At 38.4% G+C, this 22,245-nt stretch overlaps 1 protein-coding gene across 4 annotated transcripts in view; it reads left to right on the top strand.

Annotated features, from left to right (window-relative positions):
- BICD1 (BICD cargo adaptor 1) overlaps positions 1–22,245 on the top strand; it is a 169,116-nt gene that overhangs the window by 67,480 nt on the left and 79,391 nt on the right. For all 4 annotated transcript variants that reach the window (XM_056482606.1, XM_056482607.1, XM_056482608.1 and 1 more), the window contains exon 2: positions 17,512–17,724. In XM_056482606.1, the coding sequence (XP_056338581.1) occupies positions 17,512–17,724 (213 nt within the window). The remainder of the gene's footprint in view (positions 1–17,511; positions 17,725–22,245) is intronic.

Below are 22,245 nucleotides of genomic sequence, written 5' to 3'. Positions count from 1 at the left end.
CTGTTGAATTATCTTAATATCTCAGCTGAAAGATAGGCTTTTGAAGATAGCAGCATTGTCAGAATAATTATGATATTAAACTGTTACTTTCAGTTAACTGGAATCAACTCAGTAGTTACCAGTGTAGGTTCTTCAGTGCTAAATTTATGGGAAGAGAAAGGATAATGAGCTTTATTCAGATGTGTTTTTGAAAGGTCAGGACTGCTCAGAGATGAAGCAATCTGTAGGCTGAAAGAAATAGTTGTATCAATTTTCTCAATTTGCTATTAAATTCAGGCAATAAAATTTTGTAGTAATTTTTTTTTCTGTTGAATTTAAAAACTTATGTCTGGCTAATGTGGTCATAGTGATTTAGCTGCAAATGAAACTGTTTGTGAAGTGGAAAGGTTTGGGGCTTGTTCTATTTGATTTGGGACTATTCTTGTATTTGGGATTCAGTCTCCTGCCTGCTGCAGCACTGACCAGACTGCAGAGCTTTGTGTGATGCAGAACTGCTGCCTGAGCTGCTCTTTGCAATAAACTGCAGTCCTTCCAGGTTTGTTAGATATCTGTAGTAGCACTGTGGGGCTTGGCCAGTGATAAGTACGTACACTTTGACACTCCCACCTTTCTGTTTCTTTTGGGTTGGGCACTGTTATAGCCCAATTTGAGTAAGTCACAGAATCTGTTGTATCTATTGTAACAGATTATCACTTGAACAGGCTGCTCTTCATCTTTTTGAAAAAAACATGCAAAAGTTCATCTCAGTCTTCCTGTAACATGTTTCAATCTTTCAGAAATTATCTGCAAATTCACTCAAGAGAGCTCCTTGTATCTGATGGGGTAATGGTCACCTTTAAAAGGTGTCTTGATCCTTCTTACACTGTTAGTCTGAAGCTGTCTTCACTTTAATTATGTTCCCTCTTGTTCTTGAGCACGAATGCAGCTACAGTTCCCAGCAGTCACTCTTTTGTGAAGAGTAGTAAGAAAATGTGGGATATGAGGGATGTACAGCATTAAGGCAATCTTGATATTATAGCAAAGCCTCTAAAGCACTGCAGGACTCATCAAGTCCTCCTTATTAGGTAATTTTCAGTTATTAGATTAGCCTGCATTTCTGAATTGAGTCTGACCCTGTCATCTATTCTGGTTCCCTGAGCAATTTGATTTTGGTCTGTATTTTACCCTTTCATTGCAAATCACTCATGTCTCCCTGTTTAAATGGTTAGAAATTTTTCTAACTTGATTGGCATATAATTGTATTTCAGTAATAATTTGCTCATTTCCACTTTGCTCATGATCCCTGGCTCTCTGTATTTAATGGTATGATATGTCACAAAGGTTTTGCATTTGGGTTATTTGTTCCAGTGGTGTGTGGGGAGGGCATGCACATTAGGTATTGCTGTTCTAGCTCTTTGAATTTCCTTCAACTTGTGTCTGTGCTTCTAACTGAGAATTTATTTTGCCCTTTTTCTGAGACACCAAGAGAAAGGACGGAGACCTTTCAACCTGTGTTTTCAGGGTATTACTAGTCAGGTTACCATCTCCTGGGTAATTTTGTAGCATTCAATCATATAGATTACTTGAATGTTTCCAACTACCTTGCAGTAAAACACTGAAGGCAAAAGTTTATAACTAGTTTCTTCTATCAAAGCAGAAATGATAAATGTACTTTTCTTTGCTTGTTTTTTCTTCCCCATCCCCTCTTTCATGCAGTGGTAGTCACAATACAGTTGAAAAGTTTGGGCTCCTTTCAGAGGTGTGATGGTGGTCAGGCAAGAGAAGGTAGCCTGACCTGAGTGACAACTTCAGTCCATTTGAGGGACTTGGCCAGGTCCCTGCTGAAACAGGCTGGTCATTCACTTGCAGTGCTGCTGTTTCTTAGAGAGATCAAGTGAGTTATGTGTTCCCAGGTATTTAACTTACCTTTTTCCACAGCAAGGAATTAGTGTTGCTAGACAGGTTTGCTATCATTGGTGACCCCTCTAAAAGAAAGCTAATAAATTATTTTTTAAATTAGAAATGCACCTCTCTGTGCCACCATTTGAAATATTATACGTAGGAAATGCTTTCAGCAATGCAGGTTGCAACTGAGAATCATTCAGTTTTTAATATTTGTTACAAAAGTTTGGTCTAATGTTCTGCATAGCATGAGGCACATAAAACTTTGCTGTATGTTGAGCACATAATCTCAATCTGGATAGAAACAAATTTTATGCTGGTATCACAAGATGAAATCTTGCCACTTTTTCTGTGATTTTTTGTGTTTTTTTGTTATGAGAAGCCCAACCCAACAAAGCATTCAGCAAATGGCATTATGGTGTTTCTACACAAAATGTTTTCTTCTTGCTCTGACCTTGACAAAACCCCAGACCTTCCTCTCTTATATTTCACTGAAGTTAAAAGCTCAAATCCTCGTTTTTTTCCAAATACACCTACCTATTCTTTGTCGGTGAGGGTTGCTGTGTCCTGTCATTCTTACATTTGTGTTCTGTGTTGCATTGCCAGGGTCAGCAATGAAACATGGTTATCTTGGGATCTAATGAAATCGTTTCCTGCCTCCTGTAATTCTCACAGTGGCTCAGACATTTAACCTTTTCACCCATTGGGACTGGCCTCATGATAAACATACTGCTTTGACAGCAGAGCTGTCTCAATTGTTTGCTGTATTTCCAAGAAGTCATACATTTGAAACACTTGAACATTTTGTTCTTCTTTTAATCCCTCCATATGATGTTTTGTTTGGTTTTTATTTTTTTTTTGAGCACAGCCTAATAAACCTAGTACATCTTCAGTTTGAGTCTTAGTATCTATATGAGTTTTAGAGTCATGAATTGCAGCATGCCAGGCATTATCTGGAAGAATTTTTCAAGTCAGGTTTTCAAATATCTTCTGTTATACTACATGATTATTTCCTTTTTTGACCCATTTTCCATGATCTTTATCATCTCTCTCTCATTATAATATGTGGTGGGCTTTACCCTAGACATGGCTGTGATGAGGCTCTGGGTCCTTGATGTCTCTTCCCTTTATTACTGTTCCTGTGATGTCTCTGGGTACAGTTTCATCATGTGCCTGTGTTCTTAGCTGTGAGATGGCAGTCCTGGCCCAGCTGAGCTGTAACACATGCTCCTATCAAATAAACCTCTATGAATTTACTTAGAGCTTGTTAGAAAAATGGATTGAGTAACTCTAAAAAAACCCCCTGTGAGTTGCTATTTTCGAAGCAGTTTTAGAGTTTTGGACAGTCTTCTAAATAAAAAAAAAATAGTTGCCAAAAATTCATAAAACTACTTAACACCAATGTAGCATTAGAAAGCAGGAATTCTTTACTCACTGGTGGATGCATGAGGGGATGTTTCCTCTGTAATACTGTGCATGCTGAGGACAGAAAAGGCTCCAGTTCCTGTACTGTTTTTTGCATACCTATTCAGAGATTTTCTCAAGAAACATTCCTGTGATTTGTCCTATGTCATTAGCATATATTTCCTCCCATTGGCACGTGTTCCTTTTCCCAGGGATCCCTCCAGTGGTTCCTGGTGACCCTTGATTCTTGCTTTGACGGCCCCATGAGCTCAGTGCTGCTTTCCAGATTAGGAGAAAAGCAGGCATAACTGGTGTATCTCATTAACTTGTGGGTCCTTAGATCAGTGAAGTGTAGTTTTGCTTCTTTCCTTGGTCAACATTTACCATAGTTTTGATTGTATGTTTCCATAGGCCAATGGTTTTGCAGAATGATTGTTGTAGTAGCCCAACAGGTGCAATTTCCAAGTGTTATGAAATCACCAATACTGGTGTGCAGCTAGGTGTGTGTGCATGCAAATACACAGCACAGTGTCTTTGTGCTATTTCTGTCTTAAGCAGCAGGGTCATGATGTGTGAAGTTCCTTTCTTTTCCCTTTGAATTATGTCCTAATCAATTTATTTTCTGAGATCTAGCACTATTATTCTGAGTTATCTATACTGACAGCCTTTTACATTTTCATTAGGGCAGAAGTGTATGATAACCTTGTACTATAAATTTATGAAAAGTAGTTAATTCCATTCTTCTTTCCTTGGTTTTCCTTCTAAGCTGTGCTGTGTGAAGTTTGACTGAAATGTTACCTGCACAGATTCTATATTAAGTTACTACTATTTTTAAAAGTCTGGCTTACAGATTCCCAACAGTAAGGTTGTTGAAACTATATTTTGACTCAAGGGAGTATCTGTGACTCTGTTGCAAAAGAAATATGTTGTTTGATGACCCTGTATTTTCACTTATTGCTTCTTTTTCTAATGATGTTTGTTCCCTACAAATTAACTCATAGACTGCTGCAGTTCAGAGGTTTAAGACAGAAAAGAAATCATCAGATCTCTCAGGAGTTGCCTCAAAGTAGGAGTTGATAGGGAGTTCTTTGTCCCCTTCAGATGTAAAATACTTCAATTAACTGACATATCTTGCCAGTGTGGATTTGTCTGACACTCTCAAAAGGCTCTTTGTAAAGCAATGACTTGAAATTGAGCATCCTTATAGCAAAGCTGCATCCCTGTCAGGTGTCATGTTGTAATAGTATTTTTTCATCGAAAGAATCATCAAATATGTTACAGTATAAATTGAAAATGTAGACTAGAAATGCTTTTTCAGTAATGCAGGTGTTTCATAACACAGTGTGAGAGGCTAACAATAAATGGAAATTGCTTACAGCTTCTTTTGCTCTGAGGTGGTCCTGGTTCTTTTGGGATCTAGGTAAGAATTATAAAAAGCCATTGGGTATCTAAGTTATCCAATGACAGATAGGATTTAGAGTGAGTGATATCAATCTTGCATCTGTGAAAAATGAGTTTCACTTTCCTGGTAAAATTAAAAAAAGTGTAATGAAAGACAATAACAGACAAACAATAAAGCAAAAGCTTATAATGGCTGGGTGCTTAGCCTTCAGCCAAGAGCACACACTAACTCAGAAAACACTTCTTTAAATGCATTAACATGTAGCATATCCATAGACCTTCAATGCATTATTCAAAATCATCCCCCCTAACCTCAAAATCAACAGTTTTCTAATTTCTCTCTGTGGGTCCATCCTGGCAGTACTCCCTGATAACAGAAGATCAATAAATTCCTTCCCTGGGGGTTCTGGTGTCTGTCACTGCTATCTTCATCTAAATAATCCAAAATAGGAAGAATTTCCTGATTATCTTTTTTACAATTCCCTGAGTTAGTTACATGAACAAAAGCTTTTTACATCACTATGTTATAGTCCAAGAAAAATATATATATATCACACTACTATTTTTAAGTTTTGTTAATAGGAGAACTAAAAGGAACTATTTTCCTACAGCAGAGTTTTCCAACATTATACATATAGCATTCATTTTAATACTTGCAAAAAGCCAGTAATATAATATGTACTTATAACACCTCCCTCCTGATGCTGGGACCCTGCCTGCTGTGCCATTGGGTGAGCCCAGGATGGCACAGAGCATCCTCTGTCCCTTTCCATCCATGCTGAGTGTCACCAGCCTTTGTCTTCACGTGGAATTCTTAGAGAGTCTTAATCATAACATGTGTTTATCAGTCACTGAGAGTGACTGAAGATGGGCTTTGCTTTAAAAAGTGCCTTGGATGATTTGCTCCACTATCCTCTATCAATAAAATGGTAACTCTTGTACAGGTGCATATACTATTTCAAGAACATGGCAATGTGTTCATATAGACTTACAACAGCATATATATTGTACACTGATTTTGCCTGCTCTAATTATAATATTATGTGGAGGAGCTACACAGTATCTGAGACATGCACAGGAGCAGTAGTGGTGGTTGGTCTGCCATGGCAGGCTCGTGTGATGTGCTCCAGGGGCCACACACTCATGAAAAGGAAGAAAAGTTGTGTGTCACTGACTCCAGACTGCAGTTTTCCAGCTTCATCACTCACTACAGCATTGGAGAATGAGTACTTTGTCAAAAGCACACCCCAAAATTCTTAAGTTTCAATTCAATGTGTTACCTGCCCAGTGAGCCAGTGTAGCTCTGGTAATATGAAGAGGTCTTACAGTGAGTCTCGTTAGAGAGGTGGGCTTTTTTAAAATTTAAAAAAAAAAGTTATATCCTAAGTGAGGCAAACTTTGTGCTTCTGGTGACCATATGGAGTGTATAGGTGATGCTAATTTTGCAGAATGAACCAGATGTCTGACTTCTACCTACCTGCACTCCTTTTTTTACAGATTTTGTTCTTACTCTCGAGAACCAAGACAGGTCTGTGTGCACAGGTGGTCACTTCAGGAGCATTTGTATGATATGGGACAGGGGACATCGGGTCCTTAGCATGTATCTTACTGACTGGTGATTGCAAACTAGTTTTGTGCATTAGAAGAAGACTGTAGGTTTGATATCGTGCATCATATTTTTTCATTCCTCCAGGAGAGTGAATTTCACAGTTGTCTTTATCTGGATATTTTATGGTTCCACTCCTGTTCTTCATTATCTTAACACCTTATCTTTGGGTTAGCTTGTTCTTCCTTTTCTTTTACGTGAAATCACATCTATATTACTATAGCAAATAACTTGCTGACTTTTCTTTTAACCCCTGTTCTGCTATTTCCTGTGGGCTGTATGACCATATGTGCAGACATGTCTGGATTTTTTTTGTACTTCATTGGCACTGAAGTTAATTGTTTTGCTTTAAATCTCTTTAGAAAAGCAGGAAAACATCCGCCTTCATTTGTAGCAAGCGTTGATATTTGTTGCAATTGTGCAAATGGCCATCAACCCGTGCTGGGATGTGTTCTGTGACAGTTTGCTAAGTATCAAGTTCAGAGACGTGTGAAAGCTTCCTTTCTGGAAAAGAAAGGGACGGCTCCCGTATGTGGCGCCGGGACAGATTTAGCCAGCCAGCTATGCACTCCCTTGCTGTGCTGACTGAGGTGTTCTCCTGTCTGTGCTGCTGATCCTCTGCTCTGTGGCTGCACTCCTGTGCATGGGTGTCGAGGGAGGAAAGATGACTTCCCGTCTTGTGAAACCTGCTTCTGTGAAAAGCAAGATTCTAGAGGGAAAATCCTGGTGATGTTGGTGAAGTGGTTTGAAAACCTCTGGGAAAATAAGGTGGTGATTGAGAGCTAAGACAGGTTTTGCTGATATTTCAAAAGTTTGTAGTTTAAACAGTTTGTAATTTGCTGGCAACTTCCATATGAGCAAATATAGTGACTCAGGAGCTGGAATACAGTATATCACCCAGAAATAAATACCCAAGGGTAAAATCTGGGCTTCACTGAAGCCAGTGAAATCTCTGGTTACTCTTTCGATAGAACTAGATAAGTCATGGATGCTCAATTTGCATAGGCTTCTGCAGTTATCTTACAGCTGGGAATTCAGGTCACCCTGAGACAAAGCTGCTGACAAAGCAAAAGTATATTATTGTCTTAAACTTGTTATCCTTTGCAAATTGCTTAGTGGGGGACAATATATTTCACAAACAGGAGTTTTCATCATCAGGTGGTATTATGTATTTGACACTGTCAGGGAACAAGGCTGGGAACTACCTAAGATTTTGGTTGAGCTAAGACAGGTCCATCCTACAAACATGCGCAGCCCTGGATGTTGCCTCTGATCCCTAGTCTCATTTTTTTGTGTGTGTGGTTTTCAAATCCCATCCTCTCTGCAGCTGGCCTCCTCTGCTCATGAAAGAAAAGGCAAGTAGTGGAGGGAGAGCTGAGCCCTTGCACAAAAGTGCTGGGGAAGGAAGCTGTGTCTGGACACATGGCTTGGGTTCCAGATTTCTTGCTTGTAAAGGCAAATCTTTGTTGGACTACTGCGTTTTGCTTTCGTGGGGTGACAAATGGGATCAGTCTGGAGCCCTGCTGCAGTTGGACATGTAGGTATACAAATGCACAGCATGGGGTACGGTCTGCCTTCTTCAATTTATTGTTGGGCTGGCTTGAGACAGACATGTGTGGATGCAGCAGTGCTTGGAGGAGTGCCAGGCCAGCTACCTTCTCATCTACCTCCCTCCCATGTCAGACACGTCCCTCTCTCCTCCTGAATAATCTTCCGGCCAGCAGTCTACACCAAGTTCCTTTCATTATTGTCTCTGCTTTGTTTGGATAAATGGGTAGGATTTTCTTGAATTGGATATTTTGTGTTTGTTTGGTGTTTTTTCTTCTTAGGCTATGCAAAATTAATTAAAGCTCTCTGAGGATTACAGTGGGACAATTTGTGGCAATCCTGTTCTTTGAGTCTCAGTTTCTTGAGTCTCAGTCTCAGTTGAGTAGGCAAGCTCTTGTTGCTGTAACATAATTATCAGTACCACCATATACCTTAAAATCTCATTTGCTCTGGAGACATGAGATTATCCAAGACTTGCAGTGAGCACCCAGCTGCAAGAGCATTCTATGAAACAGCTGTGTGCCTGCATTGATCAATGCCGATGGAAGCATAAGATTCCCCATGGTTAGTCTGTGGCTGGCAGCACTCTAATTAAACCTTCCTTTGAAAATAACTGAGAGGTCTGTTATTTTGGCCTCTTGTTTTGAAGGGTATGCTTTTATTTAGAGATTTTTCCAACTTAACTTTTTAGGAGTTTTTATAAATGCCTGAAGCAGCAGAAACCTCCAGATGATCTTTCTCCTTTCACAAATGTGGTTTAAAAAAAATAGTGTTCTAAAAGTTAATGTGTGCCTCCTGCCAGTTTATAATCCATCTCCAGGAGCTGGAAGGTGGAGCTATTTCCCTGCATTCCATTATCCAAGATACTTGCTAAGCACAACTCTGGTTTCCACATGCTGACATTAAGTGAGTCATGTGTGATCACAAGGAGAGAATTTATTCTTATTAGTCACCTATGGAGTAATCAGAACTGCTGTGCTGGCAATTCACATAAAGAACTCAAGCAAATAGAGGTATAAATGTAGCCAGGCAAATTAAGGCTTTAAATTTAATGAGCATGATTACTTTAGTAGGATATATAGAAAGCACATATTCTGTAAGTATGGTTGTTAATGAAATTTGTATTTTGGAAGACCTTTTTCTGTCCTGACTGCTATAGGCCCAAGACTCATTTGCCTTGTTGCTATGAATTTGGTTTAGACTGACTTGTATGGGTCAGGGTCAGATTTGTATGACAGCTACAATAAAACTGTTTGAGTGTGCTGGTGGCACAAATAGATAAAACTCCAGGTCCATTTGTGCTCTTGGCATTAAAATTTCATGTCTCTGTATGTTCCATCTAAATAATCAGTTTTATTTATCACAGTTAGACCACATTGGTCTTGCTTTTGGTCATTTTATTCTCGTGTGGAAGATACCTAAGAAAATGGCCATGAGTCGTGGCTCTTTGGCTGTGTGGTCCATGAAAAGTGTAATGTCTACCACTCCTTCCAGCACAGAGAGTTGCTTCCTGAATCATAATGGAATTTAGTTTGTAAGAGGCTGCTGAAGATGATCTTGTCCATCACCTGGCCAAAGTTCCAAGTTAAGCAATGTCAAGATCTTGTCCTAGCCAAGTTTTGAAAGTGTCCAAGGATGGAGGGTACACAGCCATTCTGGGCACTTATTTTGCTGCCATGCTGCTCTCAGCGTGGATTTTCCTTTGTTTTGTGTGAATTTCCTTGGTTTCAGATTGCCACCTTGTATCTCACCCTTTTTCTGTGCACTGCTGGGAAGGGTCTGACTCTATCCCCTTCAGTCAAGAAAAGAATCCTGGTAGGTCTCCCTTTTTTTTAACCTATTCTACTTGTGCTGAACAAAAAAAAAAAAAAAAAAACAAAAAAAACACCAGTTTCTTTTTCTCTTCTCTAGGGAACCTTTCAGACACTCTTGGAATTCACTTTGCTTTCCTGATTTCTCCTCTTCCAGGGCTGCTTGTTTCACTGACTATTATGACAATGAGCCCTAGACAGTACCCCCTCTCTAGTCTCCAGTTTCATTTACAACAACTATAGAAATCAGCCTCTTTAGGTGTTCATGATTATATTTAATTCTCTTCCCATCTGCTTGGTGACTCACTGAGATAGGCAAGCTGTAAGGACTTGTTTTGAAAAAGGCTGGGAAACACGAAGAAGAGCAGAGCAACTCCTTATACTTGACTCTAAATGTTACTCCAAGGGTAATATTTTTATTATCTAAGACCTTTCCTGTAGATTTCAAAAATACCTTGAAGGAGATATGTTTTTTTGTGGAAATGTGGAGAGTGGAAATACCCATTGTAGCTTCTAACTTATTTTGCTTGAATGACAAAGAATTATTCTGAGTATAAGCTTCTGCCTGAGAATGACATTTTACAGTGCTTTGAAGACAAGATGGTAACTATATTACTTCTTTCCTTATTCAAGGAGAAGAGCTTCCTGTTCTTTGAAAAACAAATCCTTAATTTTGCTGCTTAGCAAAAGTACCACCACTTGCCCTATACTCAGAATGCAGTTTTGATATCTGAGGGTTTTTTAAATAGGCTTATAAAATGGTTTGGTTTGGGAGGGACCTTATTTTCTATTTACTTCCCAGAAAACGGTAAGAAATATTAGAAGAAAAGGATCTAAATAAAGTAGTTGTTCTGTGGCTTCTAGGATATATGTAAATAGAACTAGGTGTTTTGCAGCAGAAGAATACCATTTCTTTCCAAATGTGAGACCAAATCCCAGAAGTCCTCATAAAGTGAGGCCCAGCTAATTTAAAGCTTTCAGGTGATTTGCTAAGTGACCAGGTTGTTTTTATTATTCATTAGCAGCATGACTTTGCTTAGGCCACTCCTAAAATGCTCTATAAACATACTCTATGGAATGTGTGTTTTCGTATTAGCTGCCCCTCATATGTAATAACTGTGGTGTCCCAGCAGGGTGGCAACTCTGAAAGAACTGGATTTTGGCATTAATTCTTTGCTGCTTTATTCAAGCAAGCACAGGAGATAGAATTGCAATCATTTCAGCCATTTCATAGTTAGAAAAAGAGAAGAAAATCAGAGAGGGAAAAAAAAAGTTTTTGTAAAAATGGGGTTTTGGTGCTCAGTGCAAATGTAGTAGGGCTTCTATGGAAGGCTGGTTTAATCTCTGCCTTCAGGCACGTTTTGTTTAAAAAAAATTAGAAATCTCTTACGTGCTTGTTCTGGTAATGCTTCTATTGGTTTTAATTGAAATTTTGTAATAATTGGATGTTGGTCTGATAGTAATTTGTGCAAAATTGTAAGCCAGCTTATGTTTCATTAACAAGATGTGAATTATTTTGTATATAGAAATAATTTAATTATTTGCCATAGGAATTTTGAACAGAGTGGCTTTAAAATTACCAGAATGAAACTAATTTGTTGTGTTGTAGATAAGTGGTGCTCTTTGTTACAAGCTTCCCCCTTTTCTTGTGTTTTCTGTGCCTGGAGGGAATACTCAGGACTGGGGAATTGAAATTCCCATCTAGAGTGCAGTTAGAGACAATTAAATAGAAATTCTTATTCCCTTCTCCTTTTGCTGGATTGCAGATGGACAATGGATGTTGGCATTGAATGTTCATTTTCATGGTACTGCTTTCTTCTTGTCTATAAATATTTCCTAACTATCAGATTTAGAAGTGGTTTTGTTCCTTATTTATAAAAAGGCAGAGTGGTTGCCTGAGGCCTCACACATGGATGGAAATCAGCACACTGTGTACTGGGACTGCAGAGGCATGGCTGTGTCTGTAGCTGAGCTGAATACAATTTTCTGTGCTTTCTGAATGCTTTGTTAATTAGCATCTGAGATATGAATTTCAAGAGGCCTGTAGGTACTGAAGGGATCCACTGAGGACAAACAGAAGCATCCACGTTGTTAGTCTTTTACCCAAAACATCCTTGGGGAAAAGCCTGTGAATTGTTGACATCTGTCCTACTGCTCCACATCAGTAAATAGACTCAGGATTAGTTATGTTTTCCATGTTTCTGATCTCCTTAGCATTTCTGGCATAGGTAAAACCTCCATCACCTTGGCTTGCAAGTCCCTCTTCCAAGGGAAATCTCTTATGCAGATATTGACTTATGTGACTTTATCATTGCAACAGCATTTGCATTTTTATTGAAGAGAGCTGAATTAAGTAGGCTGGTATTTGGAAATAAAGATAAATGCTTTTTGCCTTTAGGTGGTAGCTTCTTCAAGTATCCTTTATAGATTTCTCAGTCAGCTGTACCATGCTCATAGAGTCATTAGGGTTGGAGAAGATCTCTAAGGTAAAATCCAAATTTTGACCAAACACCACCATGTCAATGAAACTACAGCACTATAGTATCTTTTATTTCAGATCATTAAATTATCTGTTATCCTTTTCACTCTGCAGTAGATACTTTCCTCTACACTTTCAAATGGGGGGAAATTGAGGTTCCTCAATTATCTGTAGCAAAGTATAAATTGAAAAAAAACCCTGTCCTTTTAATGTTTAATTTTCACCATTTTCAAAAAGCAGACTGCCTGCATGAGAACAAATAAGAAAACCACAGTTTGTTACTTTGCTTCATACTGACTGCAAAACATTTAACTTTTTCTCTGCAAGAAGGGGCAGATGAAGTAAAATGTATGTTGTTACATTAAGAGAATAAAATTCGAACACACAAAAATCTTATTCATCTTGTGTTCCATGGAGCATAAAACTGATCATATTGAGTCTGGAAGTTTTGAAACTACTGGTGCTGAGCAGGGTGCTTGGGTACAATGGAATTTTGATCAATTATCTCATCCCTTTTGACTCGGGAACAGGTTAAGTCTAGGAACCTTTTTTGGTGTTCTGAGCTGAAAGCTTAATTAGTGATGAGATAGATGCTCAATCTTCTGCCTTTGCAGAAGAGTTCAGTATCCTGTTTTGCTGAACACAGGAGGAATCAGGTAATCAGCTCTTTTCAGCTAGCCTGTCAGCCTAGAAGTTCATGGTCTAGTTTTTTTGCCTGTAAGCCCATGCTGATTCAGGCTGAGTTCTCAATCTGTTTTTGAGTTTTCAATCTGCTTCCCTGCATATGCTGTCCATCTCAATGCACTATCCACACAATGCCTATTAATTTTTTTCTTCTGTCATCATTAAGCATGCATCTGCTTGTGTTTTGATTGCAATATGCTAAGTACTTGCATTTGAAGGATTTAATTTCAGTATTGGCTTCCAAAAGGAAATATTGACCTGTCTCAGCCATCTTAAATGAACATGAGAAGATCATGCCAGCTGCATAAAGACTACATTATGACAAAATTTAGAGGCATACAACTGGGGAAAGTTCTAAGAAAGCAGATATAATATGACTAGAACCCATCAGTCACCTCTCCAAGGGTGCTATTTTGCTGTTGCAATGCTGAGAAACACATTGGATTTAGATTTGGTGCCACATCACAAGTTATGGAGGAAGCAGTTTTGTATCAACTGAGTTTGAGGGATCCTGCTCAAGTGCTGCTCCTCTGCTCAGCTATCCTAGAGGAATATCCTGGAGGAGATTTTCTCACAGACCTCTGTCTGCCACTGATTGCTCCTTAGCAGAAAAATTTCAAAGAACATGAGCTTTTGTCAATGAATTTTGAAAAATAAACAAAAAACCCCAAGAAAAAAAGCCCATATATAGTAAACTTAAAAAAATGAGTCTCATCTGAGAGACATAGAATTGCAAGAGACTAAAGGAATGTTTGGTGATAAATGGGCATTCAAGTTTTGCAACAAAATAAAGCCTGTTTCTGGCATTGACCTGTAACATCCTGAGCAAAGATTTCCATCTGTGATGCCGTACTGGTCTTTGACTAGGAAATATGCTACCTTCTTGGATAACCCAGCCTGTTTTTTCCCTGCTTTTGTGCTGTGAATGTGGAGGCAACTAATACATAATGCATTCTGTTTTGCAGCAAGTGAGCCGCTCAAATAGGTAATAATTTGAACGAGTTCAGTGCTGTTGCATTATGCATCAGAAAAAGCTGCATTCAGTGTCAAAGCCATAAAGGTAGGCTGCCTGCATGTCCTGGAAGCAGTCAGGTCATGTTTATTGCTTATTAATCATTCCAGAGTAGAAGGATGGATTTCTGTGAAGCATTTTGGAATTCCAGCCCCAGGAGGTCATTAGTAAAAATAAAAGTGAAATTCAGAAGTAGCAGCCTTCATTACCATACTTACATAGGTATGTTTTAAACTGATCTTTAAAACAAAATTTTAAAACTGATCTTTTGCATGTGTGCTGCTTTCTACACCTAAATTAGAAATCTAGCTTCTCTTTTTCTTTTCTTTCTGGAAGTGCTAAATATAATTTGATTTAGACATCATTTTATGTCACTGCGCACTAGCTTATTTACCATATAAATATGACATGTCTGGAGCAGTCATTTTTCTATTGTTCCTTTGCAAATCTTTGCCCATTTTGTTCACAGCATTATTTCTGTCATGCTTGTTTGCTTCTGACACTGTAATTTCCACTTAGGGTTACATAGAGTTCAACAGTCAGTGGTGTTTTTCCTCTGAAGTTACACCTTTCTGCATGCTCAAATTGACCTCTTCCTTGTGTGCACTCACTTTTACCACCCTTTATCATGACCTCAAATAGTGATCACTATTTTATTGTTCTCAGTGTTCAAATTTTAAGATGCCTTTGAAAAATCATGGTAGTGTTACACGATTCTGAGGTTTCAGGAGGTACATATATATACACATAGTTTAATGGTATCTTGTTACTCAACTTCTGTGATGAATTTGTAGAAAAAATGTATCTTTCAGCTCAATCAAGAACATCTTTCAAACAAAATCTTGAGAGAAATGCTGGGAGCAGTGTAAGGTAAAAATCTGTCTGCTCTCTGTTAGGACAATCTTTGTTGAAGCAGTAAACTTGCCCCAGTCTTTGTAGCTGATTTAAGCTATTGTGCCTACTCTGGGAGGGGATTTCTCATGAAAAAGAGAAGCCCTGAAGGGCACAGCCCCTTCTTAGTCCAAACTTGAATTTGGAAGAGGTCAGCAAAGCCGCACACTGTGAAAACTGAAACCAAGAGCCAACAAGGGACCAATAGTGATTTCTAAGTGGTTTTAATGAGGAGTCCCACCAAGCAGCACCATGCTGAAAAGAACAGTGGTAATTAACTGGCACAGTACAGTATAGCACCTGTTCAGAATACTTGACCCTATTCTTTCTTCACTCAGGCTTCCATGGCAGGCTGGTATTCCCTCATATACCATAAGATCTATTCAGCAAATCTGTTTGTGTCCAACTCATGACCCAAATGCAAGTGAACTTCCTTTAGCTTGCAGTCCAGGTCATCACTTTCTCATGTTAGCACAGTTACTTGAAATATTTCACATCATAGCAAGGTTTTATAGATAAGTAAATGTATTAAGCAAATTAATAAAGCATAAAATCAAAATAGAACAAATATTTGGCTACCAGCTAGAAAGTATTGATGTGTGGCTTAATTTGAAAGTGATCAATCTCATGGAAGACTTTAGGTGAACATATCTGGAAAGTTTAAACTTTTTGGTTATCTGTACAGGCTGTGAAATACAGAAACAGAACTTTTTGCTTGCTTATAATTAAAAGGTATTTCATGTTTGTCTTCTTGTTACGTTGATCTGCATAATTACCATCAACATCAAAAGTGAACTATGCTTGCTTGCTTTCCTTCCCCTGATTTTTAATATCTTGATAGCAGTTGAAGAAAGAAATGAAATATTGTGATATGGATGAGTTAGGACAGGCTTGGCCATCAAAGAAAAGGGGAAGAAATTCTACTGTACAGGTGATTTAGCACTGGGACAGTGCTAGATGCACCTTCACACTGCATTAAGAACAGCTGGTATGCATCTGGAAGGCTGTCATCACTGTGTACTGGTGTTTATTCTCCAGTGGGTAACATTTGTTTGTGAGCTTCTCCTACAAATGCTACCTGCTCTTCTACTGTGTTTTCATTTTACCCCTGGATAAGTGGCCTTTACGTTTGTCTTGTAGGGTCTTTATTTGACTGGTGCTTTTTGCTCAGTCTCAAACTAGGAACAGTGAGCCACTGAATGTAAATATGTAGAGGAAGATAATTTATTAGCAGTGTTCTTGAAACAGTTGTCTTAGATTCACAGATATCAGTGCTTAAGTTTCATTAAATTGAATTTCTTGTTATTTGGAAAATCCTATTTGGCAAGCTGCTGACACTGGCTATTTCAGTAACTTACAGCTTTTTGAGAAGACAGCTGGGTTAATACATTATTGAATATTTTTAGAATCCTTTAATGCTGAGTTCACAGGATTCTCCAAGTGAGGTAGACTTAAAAGCTGAGAAGTTTTTGAAGAGAGTTTTACTTTGAAGTTTCTAAGGGACTGCTTCAGTTCTAGTGCCAGTAAAGCTTAGAACATGTTCTGAAATGCTATAAATAGCAGCAGTAAAATAATGGATTTAATTTGGCAAGCTTTATCGATGGCAAGGCAAAGGAGGCCACAGCTTACAGTGGGTGCAAATGTGTGCTGTGATGTTCTAGAACTGGGTGGAAATGAGGCTTTTAGGATATTTTTTCCCTGAAATAGCATCATTGCCATGACTCAAATCATTCACGTGGTAGGAGAAGAAAATTGTGGTCTTTCAGATGTGTTCACTTTGATTTAAAATACATGAGAGACTTCTGCCCGTGTTAGACTAAATATTCTTCACATTAGCAATCTTCTTTTGTCTTTCTCATCAGGTCATGTCATTATCAACTAAGTGCCTTTTTTAAAAAGGAAATACACTCAAATCAGCTTTTCCTTTTATTTTATTTTGTATTTTATTGCTGGTTTTATTTTCTTTTTGTGTCTATTATCTTATGACTTTATTTTTTATATTATTATATTATTGCTGAGTTTCCCCCCATTTTTCATACTTAAATGTTATCTCCGTCATGTTTACTATCATGACTTGTATTTTGCCTTCTTTCAGGTTGCTCCAGAGCTATCAAAAATAGCATTAGAAATTGTCACTGAGAAATACTGTCTTATTGAATTGATCAGTGTAAGCCAGTAGCAAGAAGACAAGCTCTGAAATGATCTCTATATTCAAACAATTAAATATTCAGCAGAAGCAGAAAACACTGAGTATAAATGAAAGGAAGGGGCTGGCACACTGTGTTTGGTATCCCAGAGGTGTAGATGACTACTGCTTGGTTTTCAGCTCATTTATTTCTCTTCCAGGTTATAGGAATATTTTTCCATATCAGATGAGCTCCTATAATAAAAGGTTGTTGGAAATGGAAAGCAATTCAGTGACATTTGTCAGCTATTTATGCTCTTTAAACCAAAACAAACCATGTGTTTATTTTGCGGAACCAGAGAAGGAGTTGATGAATTATGGGCTGGCCTCAGTGCAGGAGGATTAAACACTGGCACTAATAAATGGGCAGTTAGCAGAGCACCACCTTGATCTCAGTGGAGGTTGACTGGATGGGGGCCATAAATCCCCAGATAGGGATTGACCAGCCTCAGGATATTTCATTTCAGCTGAGTGGGGCAGTGTTTAATAGGTCAGAGTTTGGGATTTGCAGATTGATCCCATTCCTGCTGCCCATGCAGCTGCTGGGTACTGTTGATAACTGTTCTAGGGCTGCAGTAGGTCTTTACTGTGCTCTGTTTTCCCCTGCAGGCTTTTGGACAGTCCTTCTCTGTTCACCGCAAGGTGGCCGAAGATGGGGAAACACGGGAAGAAACTCTGCTCCAGGAGTCTGCATCCAAGGAAGCCTATTACCTTGGAAAGATTTTGGAGATGCAGAATGAGCTCAAGCAGAGCAGAGCTGTGGTCACCAACGTTCAGGCAGAGAATGAGAGGCTCACTGCTATTGTCCAAGACTTGAAAGAGGTAAATGGGGCTGAATTTCCTTAAGCCATCATGGATAACATGGCTCTGAGTAAATGAAATATTACAGGAAATGAAAATGCTCACCTCCCAGTCTATGATCTTCCCAGAAACCACATGGCCTGAATAGGCTACAATTTAGAAAGGAGAAAATATAAATTTTGTTATTTTTAAACACCACCACCACCTTACAAATATAATAAAACCTAATTCAAGAAGTGTGGAGACCTGGTGTACTTCAAAGAAACTGTTATTTCCTAAGCATCATTAGCATTTTGCATTGTATTTTGTAGTACTGAATTTTACATGAACACCTTTTCTGCGCTCTTCTGCTGTTCATGCAACTCTTCTCTTTCTCAGCATTTATATAATTTCTTAGGTATTCTGGGCTGCCTAGAATTAAGTGAAGCTTTTGCTGGTTTCCTTCTACTGTAAAGCAAAATTAAAATGCATGCTCATGTTTACAAAATGGGTAACAGTAAGGAAGTCAGATGTAGTTATTGACCATATGAGACAATGAATAATTTTGATGGAAAATTAAGTAATATGTAATATTTAATAACTTGCTTTTTTCCCACTTGGAATCTGGAAGTTGTGGAATGTAGCAGAACAACCACATGCAGGGAAAGGCAGCACTTGGAAATGAGCCTACATCTTCCCTGGGAATGCTTAGACATAGGGATTCTCCCCACTATCCAGGTGCTGAAGGAGATATTTCCTATGTGATTCTGGACACTGATTACTTCATGCATTAATTTGTTAATATTAGCAGTTACCATGTTTTCTGTAGCTGAATGGAATGGCATCCTTTTAGCCTACAGAAAGCCCTGGAACTGAGGCCTTTACTCTCATTGAACCTGCTTATTTTCAGGAAGAAGTACACACATGCCAGTTGTTCATATATTCCAATTAAAATATGTATTTGTAATTGCTGTGGTTATCAAAAGAAAATTAAATTTATTTTAATTATTTTTCATCTACTTGTCCTAAAATCCTATCCTGAAATTTTCTTGGTGGCAGACAACCAGATGCTGACAGGCCTGTTTGATTTAGCTCACAGGTCCTGATGACTTGGGGTTCAGACGCAAATGAGCATCCAAGTTAGAGAAAATACACATTTGTCTTTGTACTCCATTCTTTTCCTCTGGGTTTCCTTCAAATGCAAATCTCCCTTCTGTTTTGTATCATGGTTATTGATCTGCAGTTTGTTCAGGAGGCAGTTTCAGTACCTGTCTTCCCTGGAATATTGATTGCCCTCATTTCCTTGGAGATAATAGTAGCCCCTAGTGTGAAGGCAGCTGCAATTATTTCCTGCTCTAATGCTAAACAGAAACAAGCCATAGTAGTTAATTAAATCACGATAAAGGAATTTACTTGAATAAAAATAAGGCTGATAAACTGATTGTTATTATGAAGATGATGTTGTACCCCAAGTATCAAGTCCTTGACTATGTGGACCTTTTATTTTATGTAACTACAATCAATGTATGCAAGCATAAATGGGATTAGTGCAGTCAGTTCATTACACCACACGCTGTTATGATTAATTACTTGAATAACAATAAGAGATAGAGGGTGATAGACACCTACTCTTTGTGATCTTTTCACACTGAATTATGTGGTATTTCACCTTGTGCTCAAAGGAGTCTCACTGTTGTGCCCAGCCTGGTATCCCTTGGTCTTACAGCTGTGATGTCCAAGTGCCTGCTGAAAGGAGATGACCTTCTCCTGTAAGTGTTTATTAATTTTGTCTGCTTGATTCTGCCTCCTGCAAGTAGGGAAAAGCAGACTAAACTTACTCCAAATCTTGAGAGCTACAAAGGTGAGGAAAAAAAAATATGAAATGTCTGGTATGTTTTGGGATAAAGCCAGAATTAGGTGCTGCCGTGGGTGGATTGCTACAATGAGGAAGCAATTTGTCTCTTTTTAGGCAGTAAATCTGGAAATCTAGTTAGAGAAAAAAAATGAAAGAAAAAAAAGGTCATGTTGACCTCTGTACTGAGAGATGCAAAGACAGATGGATAGATTCTGGACAAAAGTTACTTGATTGTATCCTGTCTTTTCCCCTCCCTGCCCACTGCCTCTTCCCCTTAAGAAAAACATGCTTTATAGCTGTTTTTTAGGTCTTAATAAGGCATTTTATAAACTAAACTAACAAAAACAAAAAAAGCATTCCTTTCCACCTTCAATCTTAATATAAAGGTTTGAATAACTGCTGTGTGGTTCTGGGAGTTGTGTTTTTGTATGGATGACTCAAATGTGTAGTAGTTTCTCCATGCACTCATCCACTTGGGATACTGAAGACTGATAGGTAATTTTCCAGAAAATGACCCCTGTTACTGGTATCACACTCCTAAATAATATACTCAGTGCCTCTCCACTCTCCAGCCTGTCCTGGGAGTTATCTGATTAATTCATTCTGCTCTCTGAATTTGCACAGAAATCCATAGTCATATGAATGTGTATGAGCATTTTGTGAGCCATCAGAATGCACTCACATGAATGCTGAAGACTTTTAGCAATCCTGGGAATTCCACAGCCCTGGAGTTTAAAAATTCGTACATTTTAGCAAGTATCTGCCTTACAGTCACAGCTGATAGCTGCAGGGCAGCTTGACCTGGATCTCCCTTGCTGTAAAAGGGAATATATCAGGCTCAGGTCTCTGGAGAATTATGTACCTCAGACTGCAAAAACAAGCAAACAGATTTTATACCCATATCTTGAAAACATGTTTTTTTAAGAACTTGATCATGTGCTTCTCCGTGATGGGGAATAATGAACCAGGAATCTCTGTACATAGATAGCTTTCTACTTCATGTTAAAATGGTTGAAGGAGTAAAACACCACCAGCTTTATTTTTAATGTAATAAAAATCCCTGGAGTGTTGGATAGGAACCTTATTAACTATCACCTAACTAAATACAATATACATTTTGGAAAGCCTTTAGATTTTTTTCTGCTACCAAGACCTCAGATAGGGAATGTAGGCTGTTTAATATGAACCAAAGTATACAGATTTTAAAACTGAGGCCAGAGAGATAATATTTTAGCAGTCAGAGACTAGATTTACAAAATCTGCATGTTAGGTATCACACAATTTATGGAGGTGATCTCTCTGTATGGAGAGATCATTATGGTTATTAGATCATGTAACCTCTAGCAGTGTATAAATTGCCCTCATTTATTATAAATGTTAAAAAATACTTTTCTTTATAAAAACTAATTTTTTTTCCTTTTCTAATTTTTTGGAGTCTGTTTTTTTCCTATTTAAAAGCACGGTTCACTTACTATTGGGAGATGAGTAACTTTTTTCCATTTGTGCTAGTGAAAAAAATCTCTTCTGATAATAACTGTCAGTATTTTATTGGTGTATAGAGATGAAATCACTACCTTGAGAAGCTGAAAACTGCCAGAGGGGATTATGAAAGCCCAGATGACCCAGCTCAGGAGCTGGAGAAAGTTCTCCATGCCCATAGACAGGAAATCTCCATAGAGAGGTAATGTCTGTTTATACTCCTCCATCATGGGAAGGATGAATACCTTGGAGCTGGGCATCTGACTCAAAACAGGTGGCAGCTGGAGGGGAAAGAGAATGAGGCAAAGATGAAGCAGGTGATACTGTAGAAAATGGAGATGAAGAGTGATGGTACAGTTCAAGATTTGAAGGTGTTATGTGACTAGGCTGATGAGTTGTTTGGGGTGGGCAGGTGAATGTCTTGGTGTCTAAGGGGGCTGGCAGGTATGGATCAGCTCTTCCCATTAAGACTAATGAAAAGGAAAAAGCCAGGAAGAAAAGGGTTAAAAATTATAGGCTCTGCCACTGCAACAGCTGCAGGGATTGCAGAAAGAAATTGGCACCTGGCTACCTGCAGCCGATGAAATAACACATGAACAGGGAGGTTTATGTGATGACAATATTAATGAGCCATGGAAACAGCACACACCTGGGTTTCTGGAGGGCAAAAACAGGAATGAGGGCAGTGGAAGAGCTGGTGGAGAGAAAAATAGAAATTTGTGTTGTATTATTTGCTGAAAGCAGGTGTAAAAAGATCTAAGGTGAAGTTCAAGGGCTGCCCTTAAAGTCAATAGCTGAACATTTATTCACTTCAGCAGTACAAAAATCTTGTGCTTCATACTAATCAGAAAATGTTTTGGCATGATAGCCAGGATTTTTTTTGAGGGGAACTGATGTTTGAGAACAGAAAAAATTTGCAATCATTTTCTTCAAGCTGGCTTTTCTCTAAAAAAATTATACATTAAGAACTCGACTTTCTGTATTAAATGGGGCTTAAATAAAAATTTGCTGTTTCTTATTTAGAAATTACATTTTTTCAATCTGAAGAATTAGGTGTTTTTCTCTTTTTGCAATTTTGAATAAAACCTAAAACCTTTAAATGTGAACACATTTAGTCAATACCCTGTCATGGAGTAACCAGGACAAGCACACCCATTTCAGATTGTTGCTTTGCTGCTCTGGGTTAAGATTTGGGTACGTAGTGCATCCTATATAATGTACATTGAATT

Source organism: Oenanthe melanoleuca, chromosome 1A, assembly GCF_029582105.1.
Source record: "Oenanthe melanoleuca isolate GR-GAL-2019-014 chromosome 1A, OMel1.0, whole genome shotgun sequence".
Classification (NCBI taxonomy): domain Eukaryota; kingdom Metazoa; phylum Chordata; class Aves; order Passeriformes; family Muscicapidae; genus Oenanthe; species Oenanthe melanoleuca.
This window is presented reverse-complemented; position numbering and strand designations above follow the sequence as displayed.